The following is an 18,036-nucleotide window of genomic DNA, read 5'->3' on the forward strand; positions in this document are numbered from 1 at the left end:
ATTCGGCCAAGTTTATCAGCCCCACTCATCTCTCTCTCCTTTTTTTGGGCATGCTGGCTAATTTAACCTGCTTCTCTTTATTCCTTTCAAATAACAAGGGGCCGCTCGTACTTCCCCTTAGTATGCAAGATATCAAACTGACCCAGTCTAACGTTTCACTGCGTACCTGTGGCTGCGAAGGCGGCAGCACTGCTATGCCTTATGGGGCAAAAATATATTCCGACCACCAGGCAGTTCACCCTGATACAGACCAGCCGTTCGTAAAACCTCCCGAACCTCCTGATGGCCACACACTTAACACATTTCAAGACATGTTGCCGATACCAGTCCCAGCATCTACCACTATTCTAATTTAGCTTGGCAGATTCTCAGCTTGAGAAATATGCAATAATCCAACTTATTGCTCTGTTCATCACTACAACAACAAATGAAGTTGTACAGTTATGATGCCATAAACAAAATGAAGCCCTACAGTTTGCATTAAATCGACGATGCAGAAAATTTACAATTTTTTTTTCCTTTTATTTCCCTTTAACATCGGTAACTCTAGTTTCTTTAAACAAGTATCAGGAGATAGACTAGCCTTATATGAATAATCAAAGATAACTGCCTAAAAGAAATATTTGCAATTCGATTGCCTAAATAGTGTAAATACATATTTTAAAGGATTAAATTAATATTTTAAAAGCACAAATGTGCAGCCACTAACTGTTGTCTCCTGTCTTAATAATGTCCTGCTTTCTCTAAAAATGTAATTTGTATTTTGCACAGATCTTCATTTTGGCAACATCTAGCTGAGAGAGGTAGCTGCAAATGTGTGAAGTTTGTCTCAAAGGAGACACCAGACTCCTGTTTTTTATGGGTACAGAGGCTGTGGAGAGCAAACAGCATAAACACTGCAGGCTGATAACCTCTATCATGGTACCGATTATCTCTGATTGGAGTTCTTGGTTTTGTCACACCAGCCAACATATACAAAAAAAATCTGAGTGTTTCGTGCTCTCTCTCGTCTGCAATTATGTGCAGGACACATGCAGCTCAGGATTAAGATATTTTGCGTCTGAAAGATGCAGAGAAATGATTGTTTTTTTTCTGCTGCCTTGTGGTGGTGAAGCAGAGACTTAATTTGTCTCAGTTCATCCACTGTCTGCCAGCTGATTTCCCTTCAATGTGACACAGGAAGATGGCAAAACCGCACACTCTGTCAAGAGTATCTAATAAAAATTATGATTGATGAGTTCAATTATTAATCATACATTTCTTTCCTCAATGTTTAATTTAAAAATATTTAATTTATTGTATATTTCCTCCTATTCACACATCAGCAAAGTCATACATAAAGAATTAAGCTTACACATATGTCCTCACAGATAATTGAATTTTGCACCTTGACCACAAGCTCTTGAGATAATTCTAGTAAAATCTACAAATATTTAGCATTGCTGAAGTCAAAACTTTCCAGAAACAACTTTTTTCCCCCTCTTTTATCTATTACAAAACCAGTTTTGATGTGTGCTTGAGATCCCTGTCCTATGTGTTCCTATGGGACAGGGATGATCAGGAGTAGTCCAGGAATCAGCTTAACATGAAGTGGAAACTGTTGCAGCAGCAGCATCACTGTGCACAATAAAGCAAGCTATGCTAATCTATAAGACAAACAGAGGGATGACATTGATAAAGAAGACCCTGCTCCGTGAACACAACAGTGAAGCAACTAAAATTTGCATTTGCTCAGATGCTTAGACTGACAAGACTAAATCAGCGCTTCTTCTTGCAGGGGGGTGGTGCCAATCTCCAGCAGTCTTTGTCCAAGAGGCAGGGTACACCCAGGACAAGTCGCTAGTTCCAAGTCAAAGTCCTTCTCAAAAAAAGGACTGACTATACCAAGAGCCATTAAGGATTAAGGTAAGGAATCATGGTGGCAGAATTGTGCTGTTGGGGTAATTTGCTGTCAGGAGTATCGGAGAAGCGAACAAAATGTAGTGAAAAACGAGAACTTCTAAGTCCACCTCAAATCATCAGTCACTTGAGTTGAAACGGTGTTCCCACCGGACAATATTCTTTAACACACATCCACAGCAAAACGGGGAAAAAAAGGTGGTAATGAGCCTTTGCAAACCTAATGTGAAAAAAGTGTGTGTAAATATCTGACCCTGTATGCACAGTTTTACAGTGTGAATTAGAGCAAATGACTATATATTCAAACTACAATCAAGCATCTAAAACATCAGATGTCCAGGAGATTTGCTGCAGTCCATTTAACGTTTAACATTTACCTGATGTGATATTTCCTCTGTCCAAGATGTGAGGCCCAGTACCCGCTCTTCCAAAAGCGATACCCCTCCATTTCTCTGCGACTGTCACAAAACGGTGTGTAGCCATAGGGAGCTCCCTGTAAGTCCAAGTCCCTCAACTCTTTTAAATCAGCCCGAACGATCTGTGTGTGTGTGTTGAAGAGAAAGAGAGAGAGAGAGAAAGAAAGCAAAAACTCTGGTAAGTACAGAAAAGACTGATGACACTTGAGAGAGTTTCAAAATCTCATCAAATCTTCACACCAGCAGTGAGACTCATACAAAACGAGTCAGGCTTTAAATCACACAGTGCTGTGAAACTCTTACAAAAGTCCATACCTGGTCGGCGTCTACAAAAATTATCTTGTCCACAGCTAAAGGGAACAGAACATCCAGGAAGAGGATCTTGTATCCCCAGATAATGCGCTGTTTCTCCGTCTGCTGGTGGAGCCAGCGGGGCCACTTGTACTGCACTAACTCATACTGAAAGCCATACGACTTGGCCATGTGAGAAATGGTCTCCTACCAAAGACCAAAAGGATATAGGAGAGGTTAAAAGATTTCTCCACACGGTGTATTTTCTATTTAGAACATATCAGACTTTCTACACATTTTCTTGTTTGGAATTCCATTCTTTTTCAGTTTGATAACTTTTGTTACAGGGTCTGAATAAAAAAAAAAAATCCTAGTTGGGTTTTTTTCATTTATGTGCTCCAAAAACCATTAAAAAGCACAATCCTGAAGTTGGCATTATATTGGTAAAGGGATATTTATTTGTTTTAACTTGTAACTATTTCCCCATGTTTCATGTGATGTGTACAAGGGGATGAATAAGGGGAGGGAGGGACGTGTGTCATATATGTTATATGTCTGAAAGCTGTGGGTGTGAGAAATGTTATTTATATTTTATTAGTTCATCCTTAATATGTTTCTGAATATTGTAGATGTGCTGTGGTATATCAAAGATAAAAAAAATCCAATTTAAAAAGAACCTAAAACAAATAGTTTTTTTATTCTTCAATATATTTTTTAGAAATTTTGAATTTGTTTTCCATGTAGTCAATAAAATGATTGAAAACCCAAGCTTTTTTCTACATGCCATTTTCCACGGTGTAATTTCTCGATGTTTTCATCAGTACATAGCCATTATGGTGTCAGGTTTTATTATTTACATGTTTTTAAAATCAGCTAAATATCTGAATGCGGATCACCAATCAGAGCCAATCAACTAATAATTGGCTAATTCCGAACTCTGATTTCTTTGTAGACATGCATATGTGCTGTAGTAAATCAAAGATAAAATGCCATTTAAAATAATAAATCTAAAATGGTTGTTCTTTATGTTGTTCTTCAGATAATGAAATAAGTAATAAAGTTTTTCCACTCTTTAAAAATATGAAAAACACTTATTTTCTGGACATTTCTCCAAATAAAACAATGATATAGCAAAAACCTAATACCTTGAAAGAAGGTGAGAGGTAGTTTTTAAGGAACCAGAACTTGACAGGTGTGTTTGTATGCCGAAGAACAGACAACATCATTATTCTGAAAGAGAGGTGGGATATGACAAGATTAACTTTCAGGATCAGACAAAATGTAATTCACAGTGCAGAGCTTGAAAGGGAAGAAACTGACCTCAGAAATCGCTCGTACAGATGACCGGAGGCCACAGAAAATACGTTAAGAATATCTTTCTTTTTCTTCTCTCCTTCATCCTTCTTTGAGCCACCACCTGTGATGCTGCAGATGAAACCAGAATACGTGAGTCGGCGGCGATATGATTCATGATGACTTTTCATATGGAGGCAACAAATCAAAACTTCTGCTGTAGCAACCATGCTTTCATAAAGCCAGCGGAAATTATTGTTATAAAAGGCAGAAGAAACAATTTTAAAACAAATCATGCAGCACTGAGCAGCTGATGTGTTTTCTTGAAATAAAATAAAAATAATGAGGGTGGAAGTGGTGTGGAAGTCAACAAATCCGACATGATTTGAGACATTTCAACTCCCGCTGATACTCATCTAGCACGCTGAAATTAGTTGTTGAAACAGTTTCTGAAAACACACATATATTCCTATGTTTATATCTTCTTATAAAATGGAACAAGAAAAACATGCATGCAATGAGTCAACAAAAAATTATTGGTATGGGGGTTTACATAGAGCCAAATTTGTTAAACACCTCTTTGTGTTATAGGAGCTTCTACTTGTCTCCGCCACACCAGGAAAAATGCATTATCTTCCATTCTAGTTAATTAGATTAGGACCATCAGTGCCTCTCGAGCCTTATACATGCAGTTCTCTCTTTACCATAGTGTTCCAACGTTATACTTATAGTGTACAAATTCAAGACTACTTTTTGCTGAGGAGAGACTGATCCTTTGTGACATACAAGAGTTGTGAGTAAATTTAGAGCAATCTACTTTTAATTTAATGTCATCTGTTTAAAGTCTTGGAGTATTTATATATTTTAAGGAAAATCATGTATGGAAAAGTCCAGAACACAATTGAACATCTTACAGAACCTCCTTGATCAGAAATAGGTTGAAGTATTTACATCTTGCTTGGTAAACTGGGACTATCTTTTGTCATTTGGCAAATATAAATCATCTATTAATCAGATGAGGGATTCCTCAAAGCTCCCTCCTAGAGTCACTATTTCAGATTATAGAACGTTACATCTCTTATTACATCTATACTGATGACATGCAAATTTATTGAAATAAAAACATAAGTAAATGATTTTGGTTCCAAAAATGCAAGGTTATAAATAAGCACTTCACTTGATCACATAAGTTGAAAGTCACAGCGCATACACCTACGGGTCTAAATTGGAACATCTACAAAGTCAATTACTAGATCGCTCAACTACCAGCCTTTAGAGTTACCTGTCAAATTAGGACTGGAAAAGTGGTACCTAACTTTATATTCAGTGAGTTGTATTATTGTTATTGTCATACATGAAAAAATAATAATTTAGCTGCCGGTCTTCCGAAATCCTGCTTCCAGAGTCCTGACCAATACTAAGAAAATTAAATATATCAGACCAGGTTTTAAATTTTTGCACCGGCTCCTCAACTCTGAACTAAACTATGTGAAAACTTGAGATATTCAGAAACTGTTTAGTCCTTTAAATTCAGTAAACAAAACAATGTTTTCCATACAGACCGAAGATTAATTAATCAGTTAAGTTTGATCATGTTTTAGCTATCTGTTTGTTAGAAATGTATATCTTATTTCCAAATGATGCTCATTTTTTTCTACAATTTAATTAATGTCTTTCATACAATTTCCCTAATGTTTGCTTTGTTATTTTCCTGTAAAACCCTTTGTATTGCTCTATGGATGAATGTTGCTATAATTAATTTGATCTGCCTAGTAAATTTCTGGAAAACCTTATTAATTTTGGTCTACTCTTCTTTACAACATTCCTTCAGTTAAATGAGGTTTGCAGACATTTCTTCATGCACAATTCTCTTAAGGCCGTACCACAGCATTTCAACGAAGGTAAGGTCAATACTGTAACTGGACTATTGCAGGATTTCTGTTATTCTGTTGTAGATTGGCTGCTGTGGTGATGATGTCTTCATTTTGACCAAGTATTTACAAATGGACTCTTGTTTGACTCTAGGATGCTTTGGTGTGCGAAACAGTGTATGGTCTACTTAATGGCTGCAAGGTGGTCAAGGACTTAACCTTATTTCTTATAAGGTTGTGGTGACATGGTGATTTACATTACGGTTAGATATCTGTAGTCATTTCTCATCTCCCTAAAGGACATCGTTTTAAAAGTCTTGTGGCATTGCAAACCTAAGTTGTGCTAATATGTACTTTTAAGGGTGGACAGTTTCTTTTGAAAATCATCATATAGTTCTTTTTTTTTATTGTACCGATATTTTAAAATATAAGATGCTTACTAGAGGTTCAGACGGACCTCTCAGGTTTTTTAGAATAACTAGTTGTTTAAAACCATTTGTAATGTCTTCCTTTGGCATTGTGTTAGCATACACCAATCCATCAACTGGGTGAAAACCCAGCTGTTTTTGAGGTGGTTGCACTGGCAGGTGATTAGTTGAGTACTTTAATTAGCCGTGCATGGCTGCTACTTACCCTCTTAAATCCTAAAGAAGCAGCAAGGATGTACTTTGTTTCAAGAACTGTCAATACACTCAATGAGACCTTATTTTTCTGTGTCTGTATATTTCACCTAAGCCGATTATAAATTCAAGTGTAAAGTGACATTTTCTTTTCAATACACTTGGAATTGATTATATCAGGACTGCTGTAAAAACAAAGTTTTACCGGGAGATCTGACAAGTCATTGACTTTTTAAACACATTTAAAAAGTCCCGACTGCTCAAAGAAATTATTTCAATTAAATGTGATGCAGTGCCTTTGGGACAATTTTATTGAATCATTTTGGTTGAATTAGACTGATAATCTGATGCAGAACAGATAATGAAGTGATTAAAAAAGGAAAAGGGTCTAAATTGCACGGATTTCTTTAAAGAACTGACGGAAGTGTGCGCGAGTCCAGCACAATTAATTGCATAGCTGATGTATCAGCAAATTTTATAGTGGATTGTTAAAGTCGTTTATCAGGCAAAAATGTGCTGCTTGCAGTTTTTCAAATGTGAAGATAGACCGGAACAGAACAATTTTACAGAGTAATATCGATGTGAACTCAATAGTTAAATGCATTAAAAAAAGATTAAAAGGGATGCCTGGGAGCATTATCTTAAACTGACTTGCACAGAACAACCAAGCATTTCAACAGGAAATGGGAAGAAAAAAACATTGACCATCTTGTAGCCGATGATAGCCACACGGTGAGTCTATAGATCACTTTTAGGTTGGAAAATAGACTAAAACGTGTTGTGTAAGATAACAGCAGTCTGAAGTAAAATCTAGAGGACACTTTCAAACTAGTGAACACATTAACGTGTCCTTAAAGAGCAACGGCTCATGATTCAAGGCACATTTAGCGGACAGAAATCAGGACTTGTGCTGGAGGCTAGATGTGTCTGCAGTCAGGCCGAGTGTCCTTGTCTGTAACAGACTGCTGATGAGGGAAGGGGTGTCTCTCCCACACTCAATCACAACCACGGCTTCAGCCCCGAGGCTCCAAGAAGACACCAGGGAAAATGTAGGGAGGGGTGGGAGAACAGTGTCCTCTAAAACCAGTTTCCTGACACCAACGTTATGCAAGTTATTTCAACATAAACTCTGCAATAGTTTAGAATAATGAACGACTTTTATACATTTGCTAATATAATGAGAATTTTACTACCATTATTCTTCAAAGTTTGCTTCTCTACAGAGACACACTTGGTCTCTCTTCAGCTGAACAGTTGGCTAAGCCACCACACATCAGTGGGGTCTCACGATGTCAATGGCCTAAGATGAATAAGCCAGCCATTATGAAGGGACTTCAGCGCAACAATGGGGTCCCACAGATAAGCAGATTTAGAGGGTCAGGTGAGAGCCTGTTTGGCTGAATCACCCGAGATAATCTGGACCACAGAGCTCTGGCTAAATCCACAACTGTGGTCAACACCAGCTGGGCACAACATCCCTTTCTCCAACACTACAAACAAGCAACAAAATCTATCTGCAATATTTGTTCAAATATTTACTCTGAAATTACAAAGTACTGATACCCCCTACAATTTTCTAAAACTATAAGAAAGGTGCTACAAAAACAATTAAAAGTGTTTGCTTATACTCAGCATAGATTAAATTAATAGTTAAATAATACTTCAAGTGCCTTCCAAAACTATTCATACCCCAGAAATTATTTATATTTTGCCAAGTTAAAAACTTCAATGCACTTTTTCTGACTTTAAACAGACCATAGCTGCACAATATGTTAAGTCAAAGTTGTCGTCACAATGTCAATGAGTGCAATACTGGAAATGCAAAGGACTGTTTGGTGCAATATTTGGTCAAATACTATATTTCAAGGGTTAAGTTTATGGCTGATCAGTTGGACAGATTCCTTTTACACTATGTTTATGAAGGGCTGGGATAGTGAAACACAAGGAGAGTGGTGGAGACATTGAGTTAAGGTAAAGAAAGACAAGAGTCAGAAAAATGTGGATCAATAGTAAAGACATAACCTTAGCCATTTTAAGATAATACAAAAAGTAGTAGCTACATAAAACTGAAGCTGGATGAAGAGGATACATGGTTTCCAATTTTTTACTAATAAAAAATCTGACAAGTGTGATGTGCATTTGTATTCAGTCTGTTTTACTCAGTAAAATCCAGTGTCCAGCTTTAGAATTTGTCTTCATGTAAATTAATCTCAATATAAATACAGATAATTTTTTTTTTTTAATGAAGGTTCATTACCGTATATTAGTCAACAAACAGCTTCACACAGATCAAGGAACACAGCAGACATGTTCGAGATTAAAATATGGAGTTTAAAGCAAAGTGAAGATATAAAATAACCTCCCAAGCTCGCTGACCACCGTTCAACCCATCATTTGAAAATGGAGTACGGAAGATCTCCAATCCTAACAAGACTTAGCTGTGCGTGTAAACTGACAGGCCTTAAAAAAGCCTTAAACAGAGAAGCAGTCAAGAGTGTCATTGTAACTCTAAAAGAGCGATCCATCTTTCAGGTAGAGGATTTTGGCCTTTATGGAAGAGTAATAAGGCAAAAGTGATTATTGAAATAAAGCTATAATGAGTCCTTTAATTGAAGCCACAAGAAACTGAATTAATGCAACTCATCACAATGTTTAGTAGAGTGGCACATAAAAATGAAAGCAACACATAAACTTGACATGTTAATGAATTTAACAAAGGTTTATGTGTTAAAGGGGTTCCAGCAAGACTGCCTACCTTTTCTCAAAAGTGCTCCAAACACTTCACACAGCAAGCATTAAATAAGGAGACGGGATAACACGGTTAGGAAATGCTGGGAAATCACGCAAATGCACACACATACCTACAGAAGCACATATTTTTTGCAAGACTAGATCTTACAGCATAGTATTGCAGTCTTGATCCAGGGGAAGGGTAAGATCTCCTGAAACCATGTTGTATAATTGACAAACCAAAGCTACATGAGCAAAACTATCAAAGAACTCAGTTTTTTTTTTTTCCTGCCTTAAAGCTGGACAGAAAGTTTAAAACTAACTAGAGCTTCTCATATTAAAGATGACTTTGAACATACCTTACTATGGAGTCCCATATGCCTTTGCTTTCACTAGTTTCACTCAAAAGGTCTTCGTTAATCATCTCTGCTTTTTTTTGCACCTGCAAGTAAACACATAATTATTAGGCTTCCACAGGTTTTATCAAACACTGGCTAAAAGTTTTCCAACACTCACAATTTGTGAGCGACAGGAACATTACAGAAAGAAGAGGAGTAGAGAAGCTAAATATAGCACATGTCTAAGAACTTTTCTCACCCTGACTTTGATGATCTTACTGTGGAAGCTGTTTAGCACAACTATTACATCCTCAGCATCAGGTGGGGAATCAGTTCCATCGTGCCTGGAAAGAAAAAAAAGAACTAAATAATCGCAATAATTTACCACTTGTGTTGGTCCTCCAAATCACATAAAAACTCATAAGTTTGTGGTTGCAAAATAACCACTAACCACTGGAAAATTTCAAGGGGTGTGGACAACATAAACTGCAAGGCACTGAAAATTGTGATCAGAAAATCACTTGCTCTTACTTTCAGTTACTATTTCAGTCAAATAAAAGAGGCGTTTTCCAAACAGAGACCTACAAAATGTAAAGGCATTACATTATGTCAATTTCCATGCGTTAGCCATGGCAACACAGACAGAAAAAAAGCAACACTATAGGCTCTAACAATAAGAGAAAGCACAGTCGTTAATGGACAAAGTCCTAACAGACACGGAGAGCACGCACTTAAAGCGGATACTGGACAGCTGCCAGGGTCAAAAACCAGACCATATTCATTACCCTCAATTCTCATTAAGAATCACCTCGCCATTATTTTGCCCATCACTACTTCCCAGCCATGCTGTATATACTGGTAGATTTAATGAGAAAGTCTGTACAGTATTGATTCTGTTACGCAGCCTTTCACTGTAATTGTTTTAGGACTGATTTGCCTAGTAGACAATGTATTTTGGCAGACCGAATCAGCAAGGTTTAATGGTGAACCACTGTAGAACAAACCAGAGGTTGAGATGAGCAATTTACTATGATGCACCGCCAGCCATTACAACTCCAAATGCTTACTAAAGGCAAAAAATCTAACCTTATCACTATGATAAATGCCCCCTCCACAGTGGACCTGAGGAAAATCCCTCTCCCACATGCTCAAGCGCTGCTTGTGTTTTCCCTCTTCTGTTGTCACCAGTGCAAATCAGCCTTCAGGGCTACTGTTAGAAAGCACCAGAGATCAATCTGTATCCCTGCAATGAGAGGGGGAGAGTTGGTCATCTCATTCATCGCTGTCAAAGCAAGGCGGGGCAGCAACACAGGCTGGAGGAGGAAAATGCACACTCTGGGACTTGGGAACACAGACGCTCCCAATAGGCTCTGATCGGCCACCTAACCAGAGCAGAGTGCCGCTAACCACAAGAATAATGACCCTGCCAAGGTGAAAAATGACATCACCTCTTAGCTTCACCTGGAGGATTGGGGGATAAATCTTGGTTGTCTGATATGATTCCAGAGGAACCGAGGGCTGTATATGCCCTAAATCTTAGGTGAAGTTAGCCAAAGAGGATGATATCGGTGATTGTGAAGACAAACAGGAAGTGCCCCCTCACACATAGCACAGGTCAGAAGTTTACATACTTTCATCATCGGCATCAACATAATTAACTTTCTGCTTTTATTGACGCATTAAAATATTGTACTTTCAGGGAGCATTAAATACACGGCAACTTCAATTAGTGCTGCAAAATTTGGAGAAAATATCAAATTATGATACTACTGCTGAAAATGATATTATCAGTTACAAAAGTGTCACAAACACCCTCCATGAGTTTTAGAATCTCAGGCACTAAGGGATGACACCAATTACAGGAAGTTAAGAGTTCATGGATATGTTATACATATGTACCAAATTTCCAAAATATGCATTTCCTCTTATCCAAATATTGTTAGAATTACACATACATTGGGGACCATCATTCTGTTGATTGTTGTTTTGCATCTATTCTATGCAAGTTTTAACAATCTAAATGTTGATTTTAGGTCAAGCTGAGCTTGACAGCTGAGCTTTGAAAGCTTTTACTTGACACCACTAAACCTAATTCTGATCACTGAGGCCAAATAGTTAGTAATTTGTCTCATCTGACCATTAAACTGTTCTCCAGAAGCTGGTTCAGTTGTCCCCATGAGTACCTGAAAATTTCACTCATGCTAATTGGAGCTCTAGCATCTTCCACGTTCATGAACATTTACAGCTGAAGGTCTGTAACATAAAAAATCTCAACATTTTTATCATAATTTTTTTTTAGTAAGAGGTGAATGTTTGGAGATAATGTTCCCAACTGATATAGCTGTTTTACATGGAAAGTTAAATTTCATGTTAAAAAGGTAAACGTTTTTAACATAATAAACTTTCATGTTAAAAACACATATGTGTTTTTATGTCAAAAAACACATACAGGCTGCTTGTGGAATATTTAAAGCAGCAGTGTATATTTTAACCTGTGTTGATTAGAAAAAAAAATCTGCCCTAAATTCAGACATTGTGCTTTCAAAAATTTGAATATTGTATCATCAAAGTCTTGAAAAAACTAATTTAATGCATTGTCAGAAGAACAACAATGACATTTACGCAAGTAAGTGAACATTTTCAGACCAGTAGTGAGAAAAGCCACAAACTGACTTATTCCTTCATTTTATTTAAAACAAATGGTTCAGATTAATTAAATAAACCCAAGAACAGAACAGATTCTATCATTCCGTCCTGGAAACTTGCTCAGTTGCATCCTCACAAAAACAGATTCCACAGTCTGAGGAGGAAGGCATGAAGGTGACCATCTGCATCATCTCTCCAGTCTGTCTTCTCTTTAATAGCATCCCTTTCCACCTACCCGTCTCTCCCTGCCTCTATGCTGAGCAGTACTCCCCGCACTCATCAAAACCTTGCATTGCTACAGTGTCAGCAGCTCACCATGTTTCCATAGAGATGGGTTTCAGAAAGAAAAAGAGAGACAGCTGAAAACCAGCCTTGAATCTGAGTTATGGAAACACCTGCTGTACAGCCATTACTGCCTAATTTTTTGTTTGTAAACAATGACTAGGATACTCACGTGATAATCTGATAGATGTCCTCTGATCTCCCTTTACGTAATCTTAGGATCCAGGCTCCTGGGTTGGCCTTCAGCTGGAAATACCCCTGCAAAGTTTTCTTCACTTTAGTCAAAGTCTCGTTCCAAATTGAACAGCCAGAATCATATCTGATCTTCCCAACATAGTGCAAAAAACCTAACAAGTATGCTGACCAGATTAGCCATGACAATAGTGTCATACATGAGCGGGTCCTGACTCATGCCCAGGGTGAACTGTAGTCCACGAGGCGGCTGGCCAGTTGACAGGTCAAAGCAGTGGCCCTCCAGTAAGAGGTGCTCCAGTTCAAATTCTGCTGCTACAAGCCCATTAACCTGTAAAGGACTATAAATTACAAAGCAACGAAACCCTTGGGAAGAGAATAAAAGCACTCTGGCTCTACCCACACATGCAGAAATTAGTGTGTAGCAATGACTAAGCACCTCTATACCTCTTGCAAGTGGATGTTGTCCAGGTCGTGGAGACTGTGCTCTGCCTGCACCATCCAGCTCTCCGGTGTGATCATGTTAAGAGTAAGAAGGGGGGATTCTGGGAGCTCCATGAAGCGGGCTACCGGCCCTGAAGACGCCGTGTCGTTGGCCAAGAAAGCCACATCAGGCTCCAAAACAAATCTGTAAAAACTGTGAGGAAAACCAAACATAGTAAGCAAATCATAACATAATATAAAGCTTTAAACTTTTGAATCATTGTATTTCCACACTGTAGAGACACCAAAACTACACTCTACTGCAAGATATAAGATCATAACATGTTACAGTCATCAGGACAGTAGAGATTGGACCAGTTGTAGCAGCTCTGTCTACATCATTTGTTTAAAGGTGAGAGATCTAATGCTTTAACCACTTGTGCTGTTCACCCAACGACAAATGTGAACAAGAAAAGTTTATGTAAAAGCAACTGCAGGTTTATGTGTAGGGATGGAAAAGAGTTAACCTAAACAACTCATAGCTTTAATTACAACAAACAGTGTTTCTATAATTATTGAATCAGAGGCACTCAATGGAAGCTATACATTACTGCAAAAAGACTTCCCAATAATCTATTACTTCTTTTGACCTATCATATAAAACCTGAATAAAATATATTGAAGCAGTTGGTTCAGTGAGTATATGTTTTCAAGGCAGCGTAGACAAAAAAAATATTACTAGTCTTAACTGGTTTATACCTTAAAGCGTCTATTGCCTAACAGGTGCATAAACATGATCCATATTCAAATGGTTGCTTTTCACCTTAATAGCAGATTTGTTTACTTCTCCAGAGTGAGATGAGTGTGACAACTGCAGCACCAAAGAGTGGTGAGGGAACACTTATGGTTAGAAAAGCTTTTATCCAGCTCACCACAGGAAATATATTGTCTTCATTGTATTGGTTGTGATTTGTGACTAGACATCAACAAAACTTTACTTCTTCTGTTAAGAGGTAGAGCAGTCAAGATAATTAAACAACTGATACAGAAACAGAATTCATGAACTCCTACTGGCAGCAGAATCACCACAGGTGGACTTTAACAGCACCAAGCTTGTGGCTATAAAAACAAAATGAAGCAGTAAAGTAGTAACAAGCCCCTGTTAAAAAAAAATCCTACTTAAATTAAAATAAATGGAAAAAAGGTCACAATGGAAGAAAAAAAAAGATCTATGATCCCCCTGTAAACTAACCATTATTGTAATTTGTAATCTGGCAATGAGGCCAAAACTAGCAGCCAGTTTTAAAGAATTTGAGAACACTGTGATTTTGTAGAAATGCAGCATTTACACAACAGCTCAACTGAAGACATCCAGCTTATTTATCCCACACGAATGTATCAAGTTGCAATCTATGTCAATTACAGCCATTTCTCGCTCAAGGGGAGAGGAAGTTTATGGAGAGGGATGGTGGAGACATGAATGATTTGTGGTCGAAGACTTGTTTCCATCAATAAAACTTCAGCAAGGAAATTCAGTTATATCCCCTGAGATTTCTGTGGACTAACTCTGCAAATTACTCAACCTATTACACAATAAAAATAAATAAATAAATCATATAATAGCCACATTCACTCATGGGCCCAAATATTGATGGGGAGAAAAATAAAATCTATGTATCATTTTCTGTTTTCATTTGACTATCATTTTAACTCTCTCCCCTACATGGTTTGAACTGCAACAGTGAATGTTTGAAATTTGCTCAGAGATGCACATGGGGGCCCAAAGCAATAAGGCGGAGTTATTAAGCAGATTGCATCTGTGTAGCACTCTCTTACAAAGGGATCAAGCGCAGCTGAAATGCTAAGACTGCAGCAACAAGAGGATACACAAACAAGCCAAACAGGAAAATTTAATTACTGCCGGAGCTGGAGCTTACCTCTTGAGGGGCAACTCGGACAACTTGGCCCTGCAATTCATAAACACCTGCAGTTTCACATTGACCACTTGACTAAGCACCTGCAGCATTCAAACAGAAACAGAGGCCCAGTCAGAAATAAGGAGAAAGAAAATCGTGTGTGCAGCAGAGAGATTAAAAATAGAACGGTGAGCTAGATCAATGGAAATAGTCTTTATATATGGTTCCACAAAGCTTAACATTAAAAAAATATATACAAATGTTAGTTTACTGAGCAAGTTTGATTCCTCAGAAATGAACAAGATATTTGATATAAGTTAAACTATTTGAATCAATGAACAAGTTTATCTAAAATTGCTTGTAATATCAGATGTTCAACCAGTCAAATCAAATATCCAATATCATAGTAGAAGGTTAGCAAATATTCTTCAGCTTGAACGGTATACATAATCATTTTCACAACTTTTCTTTTAAAACTGTCCAAGGATTGTAGCTCATGGCAGCTATAATCATTTTCCTGGTCAAAATATGGAAAACAGTTTTTAAAAAAAAGGAAAAAAAGCAGAGCGCAAATTTAGACATTGCAGAAAAGTTGCTCGAAAAGTAGGCATCCACCAAAGAAAAGCTCTGGCTCATATAACCAAAAAGGAAATTATAAAATGTCCAATTGTGAGAGATCAGACTTGTTCAGTTGTTGAAGAAAAACTACAACTCTACTAGGTGTTGTGCTAGTACATGCTGTTTTACTCAGCCCGCCTGTTGCTTTCTAGCTGACTGAAAGAAAAGGAGCAAAACTGGAGAGTGTCTTACAATCAGGAGCGAGGAGATCTTTTGTGCTTCTCTAGTAAGGGGATCAATGATGGCCACAACATCGTAGAACACCTCATTTTCACGTGGTGAGAGCTGGAGCACACTGAGGAGGGAATTTCAATGTTCTGATTTTCACTGTGGGATGTTCTCAAAAAAGTAAGAATGGTAAACAAATAAAGCATACCTTTGGGTGTCTTTAAAACTGACATCTCTTCTGATCTCTCCTTTAGAGACTGCAGAAAGCAGCGCATCAACTTTCATGACCAGGTCACTCGCTCTAAGGGAGAAGAGGTATGAAGGTATAAAGTGTATGAGTTGAGAGAGGTAGATCTCTGAGAATAAAAAAAATAAAAAAGGTAGGTGTGAAAAAGCTAAAATGGTGAACAAATTTCTATTAAAGACATTGGTGAGGAAGACAAAGTTACATTTTGATTTAGATGGCAAGACTGAAATGACTACAAACATACTGCTTTGGTTTCATCCCCATCTGTTTTACTTTGGCTTTGACTTTCTCTGCTGAACCAATCTTCTCAAGCAAGTGGAAATCCTCCATAGTGAATTCCTCCTGCTCTTCAAACGGACAGAGAATCTGACATGGAAAAAATAATGCAGTCAGAATATGATTTTTCCAATTCTTATCTCAGTGTGTATCACTTAAACCTTGCCCAGGGGATGTCAGATGTAATGTAGCTGTGACTGTTATATCCACTTAAAGTTATGTTATCCAGTAATGCTCTCTGCCTTTACTGTTTTCTAGTCTGTGAGACCAGCCCTACCACTGTTGCGGACAAACATGAGATAATATTAATTATTAGAGCCACTTCTTCAGAGGCTGGCCTCTTCTTGCCTGGCTGTCATCGTTGTCTTTCACCCCTCATCAGTTTTGTACACGAACATGCAGAATACAATAAAGGCCACCTGTGACCTTTAATTAACAGGTGTCCTGCCGATTTGACAGTGCCAAATGAAGACAATGAAAACCTTGAAGTAAAAATTATTTATTGGCAGAGCAGCAAAACTGACATTGCAATTTGGTAAATAGTAGGAGAAACATTTACCCTGTGCTTTATCCAGAATAATATGCTGTTTTAAACTAATAAAAATAGAAAAAATAAACATGTAAATAGATATGAAACGTAAATTACTGAGACACATTCAGGACTGTTCATAACACAATGGTGCTAAAGCACCTTTTTTTTTTTTTTAATCCAACCTTCACTGAGGACATAGTTTGGCTACAGAGTTCGGTTCTGTTTCTGTTATGATTCTGTCTGGTAGATTTGTTTTGCAGAGTTTTGTTCATTTGCTTTTGTATTTAATAAATATAAAAAATGTATAAAAAATATCAAAATATTATGCAAAAGTGAGATTTCCTGCTTTCATAAGAGAGCAAATGCATGAAATTAGGCAACTATCAGGTTTTTCATAAAATCCATAGATGCAAAAAGATCTATTAACACACAAAGCATTCACATTTACAAGGTTGAGCTAAAATATCAGGCTATAGATGATAATAAATTAGGAGCAGCTTTGGAACTACAAGAGTCAAACTTCCCATCACTACAGAGGGTTCTCTCACTGCAACAGCGAAACTATGAAGCGCCATCAACCGCACTGAGTATGAGCAGAGGGTGACAGGAGGGGAGAGAGACAGAGTGCGAGGCGAGTGACGCATGAACGAAGTGCAAACATCATCCCGCTGTCTCTCATTTTTATCCTTTCCACCCCGACTCTTTGTGGCCGCATTCAAACATAGGTGTCTGCCAATTGAGATTGAAGCACGGACCGGGCTGCTGAGAGGTGAGCAGAGGGGCACAACGGGGGAAGCTAGTGGTGATTCACTTTTTTGGAGCAAATTTGTTTGTTTGTATTGATTAGTCAACATCTATTAATTAAAAAAACTTCACATGTATTTATTAAAATAAGTGGTTATTATGATCATTTCTAATGATTCTTCACAAGCCAGACTTTATGGCGCTCACCTGACCACTTGGTGCACTACATGGGGTGTGGGTGGAGTCACTGTGCTGACTGCAGCAATCAATTGTTCTACAACGTGATTGTAGGGGCGCACTGATTGGAGGTTTATGGCCAGTCACCAATCTTTAAAATGCCTGACATGCCAGATGTATGTTGTGCTAAGTATAGAGAAAAATTGCTAAACTGGCAACAATGGGGAGACTTAGACAAGACATGGTGGACAGGTCTGTCAGTCAGTCCTCTCTCACTTCAGGACAGTGGCTGATTTTCCTTGCGAAGGAAGATAAGGCCGAGTGCTGATTGCGCAAAGTTAATGAAATCGGGGACAA

The 18,036-nt window shown here is 37.8% G+C and overlaps 1 protein-coding gene across 3 annotated transcripts in view; it reads right to left on the reverse strand.

The window, feature by feature from the left end:
- Positions 1–18,036, reverse strand: part of uggt2 (UDP-glucose glycoprotein glucosyltransferase 2) — a 42,227-nt gene that overhangs the window by 2,954 nt on the left and 21,237 nt on the right. Inside the window, exons 24-37 of one of the 3 annotated variants that reach the window (XM_028022707.1) lie at positions 16,195–16,316; positions 15,912–16,004; positions 15,728–15,830; positions 14,939–15,018; positions 13,026–13,215; positions 12,751–12,909; positions 12,559–12,644; positions 9,718–9,802; positions 9,480–9,562; positions 9,146–9,169; positions 3,927–4,031; positions 3,752–3,836; positions 2,631–2,813; positions 2,277–2,437 (exon numbers count right to left, since the gene is read on the reverse strand). In XM_028022707.1, the coding sequence (XP_027878508.1) occupies positions 2,277–2,437; positions 2,631–2,813; positions 3,752–3,836; positions 3,927–4,031; positions 9,146–9,169; positions 9,480–9,562; positions 9,718–9,802; positions 12,559–12,644; positions 12,751–12,909; positions 13,026–13,215; positions 14,939–15,018; positions 15,728–15,830; positions 15,912–16,004; positions 16,195–16,316 (1,559 nt within the window). The other 2 variants (XM_028022708.1, XM_028022709.1) reach the window with 2 other exon arrangements.

The sequence above is a fragment of the Xiphophorus couchianus genome, chromosome 7, assembly GCF_001444195.1.
Source record: "Xiphophorus couchianus chromosome 7, X_couchianus-1.0, whole genome shotgun sequence".
Taxonomy (NCBI): domain Eukaryota; kingdom Metazoa; phylum Chordata; class Actinopteri; order Cyprinodontiformes; family Poeciliidae; genus Xiphophorus; species Xiphophorus couchianus.